The 8,589-nt window shown below is 36.5% G+C and overlaps 1 protein-coding gene across 1 annotated transcript in view; it reads left to right on the forward strand.

The window, feature by feature from the left end:
• ZFYVE16 (zinc finger, FYVE domain containing 16) overlaps nt 1-8,589 on the forward strand; it is a 48,365-nt gene that overhangs the window by 30,360 nt on the left and 9,416 nt on the right. The window contains exons 8-13 of the mRNA XM_005858087.2: nt 1,175-1,297; nt 2,023-2,178; nt 2,913-3,137; nt 5,041-5,123; nt 5,885-5,989; nt 6,382-6,529. Of these exons, the coding sequence (XP_005858149.1) occupies nt 1,175-1,297; nt 2,023-2,178; nt 2,913-3,137; nt 5,041-5,123; nt 5,885-5,989; nt 6,382-6,529 (840 nt within the window). The remainder of the gene's footprint in view (nt 1-1,174; nt 1,298-2,022; nt 2,179-2,912; nt 3,138-5,040; nt 5,124-5,884; nt 5,990-6,381; nt 6,530-8,589) is intronic.

Consider the following 8,589-nt stretch of genomic DNA (forward strand, 5'->3'; position numbering starts at 1 on the left):
TTTATATGCATTGCAGTATTAATTCTTTACATACATAGAAAAGTAAAAATCTATATATATAAAGAGGTAATATGCAAATTAGTCAGGATGCTGTAACAGTTACGACTGGCTCAGGAGGAGGCTGCGCGCACAGCGGGGGCTCGCCCCCCCGGCCTGGAACGGAGACACAACACATGGAGGCCCGCCCCTGCTGGGAGACAGCAGACCAGCAGTCCCGCCTCTGCGCATAGCTGCAGAGGAAACACCTTTTCTTACCACTCATTGGCTAAGCTCCCTGTACACCACTCACAGTGTTCTTGGTAACTTGGGTAATAAGAATCCAAGAAGGTGTTCTAGGGTTTTCCACCTCACTCCTGGAGGAAAAAACGAAGGTCCGCTGCTGGAGGGGCTAAGAAATGTCATATCCTGCCCTAGCCGGCTTGGCTCAGTGGATAGAGCCTCAGCCTACGGACCGCAGGGTCCGGGTTTGATTCTGATCAAGGGCATGTACCTAGGTTACAGGCTCCTCCCTGGCCAGGGCCCAGGTCAGGGCTCATGCAGGAGGCAACCAACCAAAGTGTCTCTCTCACATTGATGTTTCTCTCTGTCTTTCCCTCTCTCTTCCACGTCCCTAAAGATCAATTGAAAAATATCCTCAGGTGAGGATAAAAAAAAAAGAAAGAAATGTCATATCCTATGAAAGAGACATCTTGAAAATGCCTAAAGAAAGTTGTCATTTTTTCGTGGTGAAGGGACTGGAGTCCGTGTTGATGAAAACACCTTGGTGGCTGTGGCGGCTGGCAGTGGCAGCAGCAGGGGGGTTATGGGGGTGGCGCCTTCCCCTGATCAGCTGGTCACCTTCCGTAGAGAGAGGCCAGACTGCAGCTTAGGCCCACTCTCTGGGGAGCGGGCCTAAGCCATCAGTAGGACATCCCCTGAGGGCTCCCAGACTGTGAGAGGGGGCAGGCTGGGCTGAGGGACCCCCCTTCCCCAGTGCACAAATTTCATGCCCCGGGCCTCTAGTAAGTATATAACAGTTGTCCAGGATATTGATTAACTTTATGGAACATGTTTGCTTTTGTTTAAATTTGCTCAAGCCATTGGTAGATTTATAAATCTTGTTGTTTTTTTCACTGCAAGCATATTTAACAGGATGTCATATTTATTCTAATTATATGTCATTTTCATGATTTAGTGCCTGTAGTAGAAGAACACCCATCTCAGGAGCGGATCATTTTGCTTCTTGAAGACAAAGCTTTTCATCCTGTTACATTTGTCCTAAATGCTAATCTACTCGTTAATGTCAAGTTAGTATTTTGTAAGTAATGATTCATCTTTCTTTGCCTAAATGGTAAGCAGTATTTCTGAATTAATTACAGCTTCAGGTTAGATTTATACTGGCAATCATGGAAAATAAGCAGCACTGGATATTGGATTTTTTAGCCAAATATGAATATAAATTTTTGCAAATTTATATTCAGTGGGACTTGAAATACAAGCTTACAGATTTTTACTAGTGTCCCTCAGTAAGTCCTATGTTAAGGTCATGGGCTTATAGCTGAGCTGTATTTTGATGTTCATGATACAATTAAATACATTTCATTCATTTAGCTTTTAGCGAAATTAAAATTTGGTAATTGAGGTAAGCAAGAATCCTGATTTAGTAGCAATAAAGACAGTTTAAAGTCAATGACTTGTGATCTAATTAAAAGTAAGAAACTAAATAATCTTCAGTAATAAATAATCCTTCGTACTCAACAATGCATCTCTCAGCTTTTCATTCTCTTTGAAACTAACCTAATTCTTACCCACTACATTTCACCATATTAGTGCATCTTTTATTTTAGTGTTATTTATTAATTGACTCCATCAGATAATCTTTTCTCTTTTCTACATTAATCTTAAGCAATTCAAAGTTTTTGTGAAGAGAACTCTGGAAAAATAAGGAATTTGAAAATTGTGCTTCATGCAAAAGACAATTATATTTAGTTTTTTTGGTTAATAGAAGTGGAAATTGATAGTTGTATGCTTTTATCACTTAAGATTCCTCAGACAAATATTGGTACTTCTCAACCAATGGATTGCATGGCTTGGGACAGGCAGAAATTATTATTCTATTGTTATGTTTGCCAAATGAAGATACTATTCCTAAGGACATCTTCAGACTATTTATCTCCATATATAAAGATGCTCTAAAAGGTATAGCTTTTTATTTTGAACTGTTTATTTTTGTTTTAATTTAATTTTTTTTTGTTTAAAGTATTACAAATAGTAGAACATATTTCTCCTTTTTCCCCCATTGACCTTCCCTTGGCCTCTTCCACCCCCCAGCACATGCCCTCATCCCCCTAGTGTCTGTGTCCATTGGTTATGCTTATATGCATGCATACAAGTTCTTAGACTAGGGGATGGACAAATTAATTAAAGGCATTTATGCTTTTGGTTATGCTAACTGTACTAAAGATTTATTTTGTGAAGAGATTATTGCTTTTTCAGGTCTTAATCATTGTTTTCAGTCTCCTTAAATCTAGCATTTTATCTGATTAGTGTCTTTATACAGATTTGAAAAAATTTTTACGTCAAATATATTTGCCTTCTTTATTTTATTTATTTATTTATTTATTTATTTATTTATTACCTTCTTTATTTTTTATGTGTCTATATATTTTTATTACTGTTTGTATAAGATTGGGGGGACATTTTGATTTTACTTGACCATGCTGTAAGGAGGAAATTTTTTAAATAGCTTATGGTTATTCCTATCTCCAGGAATAACCAAGCTTTGTGCACACAAGGTATTGAATAGATGCTTGTTCTAGAGTGGAAATAAAATTCTACATTGCCTTTGTATAAGAAAGTTTATATGGGAACATTCAAACTCAGAAAGCCTCTTTAAACAACTTAAAATCTTTTTTAAATGATTTTATTTCCAGGAAAATACATAGAAAACTTGGACAATATTACCTTTACCGAGAGTTTTCTCGGTAGCAAGGACCATGGAGGATTCCTATTTCTTACACCTACTTTTCAGAAACTTGATGATCTCCCCTTACCAAGTAATCCTTTTCTTTGTGGAATTCTTATCCAGAAGCTAGAGATTCCCTGGGCAAAGGTTTTCCCTATGCGTTTAATGCTGAGATTGGGTGCGGAATATAAAGGTAAGTTTTAGAATATTAAGTTAAATTTCATAGGTTCAAATAGTAAAAGAATTCAGGGGTATCATTAAAATCAAAATTTTAATGGATTAATGGAACCACTTCTGTTTCGCTGTACTTTTAAAATTCCAAAACAACCCTCCTCTACTACCAAATTAGTCTACAAAACCTTGATATGTCATGAAGTCAAGTTTATAATTATTATATAAACGTACCTTAAAATATATTTTTTAAATTTTAGAACAGACCCACAAAAACTTGAAGTTTTCTAAAAAGCATGTACTGTAGAGAGTTCATTTTATGTTGCCTACGCGGTAAGAAGACAAATTATTGCCCCCCTCAATTTGTGTACATTAGAGAGTCAAATTTAAAGGATTTTTGGATTATCAGTGCTACTGCTTTCAGTTCCTGACTATAATCAAGAGTTGACTATTTTTAGAGAAGGAAATACTTAAAAATAGTGGCTCCCATCTTTGTTAAGCATGAGGTTCCTTTTTCTTATTTTTATATTCCTGATATTTAGCTTATTACCTAAAAGTGATGTAGACTGTATCATTTATGTATAATTTTCAAATGGGGATTATCTATGCTTTTATGTTGAGGTCATTTGGTTAAAATATCATTAAATGTTGGATTAGATGATTTGTGAGGTCCCTTTGAAACTGACAGGATGTCATTCTAAGTCAGAACCTTTTGAAAATAGTTTTAAATAAAATAACTTCTATCAAATTACAAGGATGCTCCTTGATTCATAAGAGATGAAGGAAAAAGTCAGCATTTACTTAATGTCATTTACCACTACATCTTATGTTTTTTCTAGTCTACATCCCCTGTCCTCCAAATAACTTATCCTTTTAAACACCACAAAACATGTAATAGCAAAGATGTGAGTTCCCCTGACTTAAGTTTTGAAAATAGATAATGTCAGGTGTGTTGTCTTAGAATTTTAAGAACTTATCTATAATAATAAAAGCATAACCAGACATCCTTCCTTCTGGACAAAGCTGCAGTGGGTGGGGGCTGCGGCAGAGGCAGCAGAGGCCCCGGGCCACGGTGGTGGCAGGTGGGGGCTGGGGCCAAGGCCCTTGCACAAATTTCATGCATCGGGCCTCTAGTATTTGTATAATAGGTATTAGAGAGGTTTGCTCCTTACCTAAGCTGAAGGTTAAAAATGTACCTGCTTTTTATCATCATAGAAATAGTCTTACCTTGCTTTTTCACCTTCCTTTCCTTCCAGAGGTCCTGCTACATTGCCAGCAAGTTATCTTTTTCTTCCTGCTGTGCAGTATTTATATTGCCCTAAAGAAAGAGGAAAGTTGTTAGGTGACAGGCTCCATGTCCCTTCTCCTTCTCTGCATTGATTTCTCTGACTCTGTGTGCTTCTGTTATCATGCTGACCCAGGAACTATAAAAGTTTACTATATAAATCTGTAAATTAGCACAGTTGAATATTAATTGTACACACCATTAAAATATTTAATTCTTATTTTTCTTCAAATTCAGAACTTGATAGGGGGCTCTAGCCAATTACTGTAATTTTCCAACCATCATAATTTTGTGGAAACATATAGTGAAAAGATTAAATGCTTTGGAATCAGGCAAACCAAATTTCAAATCTATGTAACATTAACTTAGTGAACTACTTTCCCATTTGTAGAGTAGGGGTAGATATACTTGCCTCATGAGGTTGTTATAGAGTTTAAATAAGATAATGTATGCAGAGTTCCCAGTTCAATGCAGCCCCTGATTAGTACTCAGTATGGGTTAATTTTCCCCAAAGAAATGATTGGGGGTAATTTATTTATACTGTTTGAAAAATAAAAATTAAAGGTGATACATTCGAGACTCTTTTGTGTTTGTTTGGGCTTTTGGGGCAGTAACCAGTTTTTTTTTTTCTTTTGTATAGCATACCCTGCTCCTCTAACAAGTATCAGAGGCCGAAAACCTCTTTTTGGAGAGATAGGACACACTATAATGAACTTACTTGTTGTGAGTAATTGAACTATTTTATTAAGTGTTCTTATATTGTTAATTTAAAAATGTGTTTAGTAAATTTTACACACTTATGTTTTCCTATTTTAATTTGGCATACTTGGTATAATGAAAGTTTACTTATAAATATATCCTAGTTCATTTAACACAAATGGGCTGTTTCTAGTGAATTGCTTTTTAGAGCACATCTAATTTATATGTACCTGATTTATATTGCCTTTCAATTCATCCTGCTGGGGTGCTTACATATTTAGGTAATGTGAGATCTACACAGATGTTGAAGCTTTTGAAGATGTAGTTAAAGTGTTTGTAAAGTTAGTAAGCTTGGTGAGTGTGAACAAAGTGTGTCCTAAGTTTCCTCATTTGCTTTAGGAAGGATTGGAATAGGCCATGTTTCAGGTTCCTTCCCACCTCAGGTTTCTAGAATTTTGTATTTACCTGTTACCAGAAAAAAGTATTTCAGTGGACTTACTTTGATTTATAATATTCAGTTTGAAGACCTATTTGAAAGATCTTTAAATAGAAAAAGGAGATCACCCCCAAATATTATAGAATTCTTCCTGGGAATGATATTGTTTACTACTCTGTGGAGTAGCTGGATTAGTTGGTTTTATAAGTTAGTATTAGTTTGTAGATGGCATTTTCAGTTATGTATCACAAGTCTTAAAATGATGGATACTTTTTAATGGATTTGTTGAATGGGTAAATGTGCATAAATAGTAGTTTAAGGTTTATGGAAATGTCATAATTTTATATAGGACCTTCGAAATTACCAGTATACCTTGCATAATATAGATCAGCTATTGATTCATATGGAAATGGGGAAGAGCTGCATAAAAATACCTCGGAAAAAATACAATGATGTAAGTATAATTGCTTCATTAAAATTTTGAAGATAATTATTGAACATTAGATTTCCTTAGAAATGTGTCAATTAAATTTGATGTTTTGAAGCAGACTAATATATAATGGCAAAATATATTATTTTTGAAGTTTTAGATTTGCTTTCTAACAAGGCATTTGTTTAATTCTATTCTTTCTTCTTTTTTTTTTCTTTTTTTTTTTTCTTTACTGTTTTATGCATTGAGGTGATTTTATCTTAATACCTTTGTTCCTATCACATTCTTGGGGGTTTTCCAGACCAAAGTTTGAGGTTTATGAAGCTGGTCAGAAATGTGACTCTTTAAATTAGTGTAACTGATAAAGGGATGAAATGGTAAAAGTGTTTCTAAATGAATGTTGTTTTTTCCCCTAGGTAATGAAAGTAATAAATTCTTCTAATGAGCATGTCATTAGCATTGGAGCTAGTTTTAGTACAGAAGCAGATTCTCATCTAGTCTGTGTACAGAATGATGGAGTTTATCAAACACAGGCCAATAGTGCCACTGGCCACCCTAGAAAAGGTGAGTGTTGGTTCCTAGTGTTGATCCATTAAACCACCTTAATAAATAGAATTCTTTTCGAAGGGAAAATATATATATTTTACGTATATGCTGAATTGACAGTGATAAAACATACTTTAAAATTTTATCTACACAAATATATATATATATATTGATTTCAGAGAGAAAGGGAGAGGGAGAGATAGAAACATCAATGATGAGAGGGAATCATTGATCAGCTGCCTCCTGCACGCCCCATGCTGGGGATTGAGCCTGCATGTGCTCTGAGTGGGAATTGAACCATGACCTCCTGGTTCATAGGCTGATGCTCAACAATTGAGCCACACCTATGAGGAAACACACAGAAATATTTTAAAATTGCTTCTGATTTGTTTTTCTCTTAGGCTACATTAGGTTTAAAGACTTGGAACACTGTACAGATATTCAGGCTTAATATGTCCCTTATGGTGGGAGTCTTTTTCCCCCCCCCAGTTATTTGTCTCTTGAATGAGGTTTTTTCACCTTTACATGCTTTTTGCTCCAACTCTCTTAATTAAGGGAGCACAGGATAGATAAGAATGTAGAATAATTTATAAAACTATAAGTGGCTGGGAATATAAAAATGATAAAGGTGGTAGAGTACATAGCAGGTCTGAGTGACATGACTCTCAGTTCTGGTTGAATGACCTTAGTGACTGCTGGATTACCAAACTCGTGCAGTAGAGGGCCTAACCAATGGAAAGTTATGTGGAAGTACGCATTCCATAAAATTAATACATTAGTATAAAATAACAAATTTTAAAATATTCTAACATCTGTCAGCTAATACAGTTTTTTCTTCTGATTATAAAAGTAATTTATACTCATTTGTAATAAGCTTGGAAAATATATTTTTAAAAGTAGCAAAAGAAAAAAGAAGAAGAAAAAAGTAGTAAAAGAAAAAAGTGCCAATATATAGCCATTGTTGATATTTTCACTGTATTTCCTTTTTATATTAATATCTGTGTTAAATAGATGATATAATACTGGATATTTATACTTTTGTATTGTGTTTTTTTCACTTAACATGTCAGTGATATTTTTGACATTAAAATTTAACAACTATTTAATATTTGTTGAATAGGTATATATTTATGTGGTATAAGTTTGAAAGATATAAATATTTACAGTATAACGTCTCTTCTTCCTTGACCCTCAGGCTACCCTCTCCTCCTCCCCATAGGCAACCAAACCAGTATTTTCAGTTTCAGTATGTACATCTTTTCTGAGACATTTTTTAAATAAGTCATTTGTTCCAGACTACACCTTGCTTTTTCTTTTGTTACCATACTTTGGATGATATTCTATATTAGTATATAAAGAATTTTCACATTCTACATAACTTTCCACTTTATATGTGTACTTCATTTAATTGTCCTTTATATTGGTGGAGATAACTTTTACCAGTCCTTGGCTATTTATAAAATAATAGAGGCCCAGTGCACGAAACTCATGCACTCAGGGGGGTCCCTCAGCCCTGCCTTTGCCTTCTTGCAGTTCAGGAGCCCTTGGGGGATGTCTGACTGCCGGCTTAGGCCTGCTCCATGTAGGTAGTGGGCCTAAGCCAGCAATTGGACATCCTTAGTGCTGCTGTGGAGGCGGGAGAGGCTCCCGCCACCACCGCTGCGCTCGCCAGCTGTGAGCCCGGCTTCTGGCTGAGTGGCGCTCCCCCTGTGGGAGCACATTGACCACTAGGGGGCAACTCCTGCGTTGAGTGTCTGCCCCCTGGTGGTCAGTGGACGTCATAGTGACCGATAGTTCCGCCATTCGGTTGATTTGCATATTTGCCTTTCATTATATAGGACTAGAGGCCCAGTGCACAAAATTTGTGCAGGGGGGGGGGTCCCTTGGGGGATGTCCTCAGGATCGGGCCTAAACCAGCAGTCGGACATCCCTGTCACAATCTGGGACCGCTGGCTCCTAACTGCTCACCTGCCTGCTTGACTGACTGCCCCTACTGGCCCCCCCTGTCAGCCTGATCACCCCTAACTGCCTCTGCCTGCCAACCTGGTCACCCCCAACTGCCACCCCCTGCCAACCTG

This window comes from Myotis brandtii, unplaced genomic scaffold, assembly GCF_000412655.1.
Source record: "Myotis brandtii unplaced genomic scaffold, ASM41265v1 scaffold115, whole genome shotgun sequence".
NCBI lineage: Eukaryota > Metazoa > Chordata > Mammalia > Chiroptera > Vespertilionidae > Myotis > Myotis brandtii.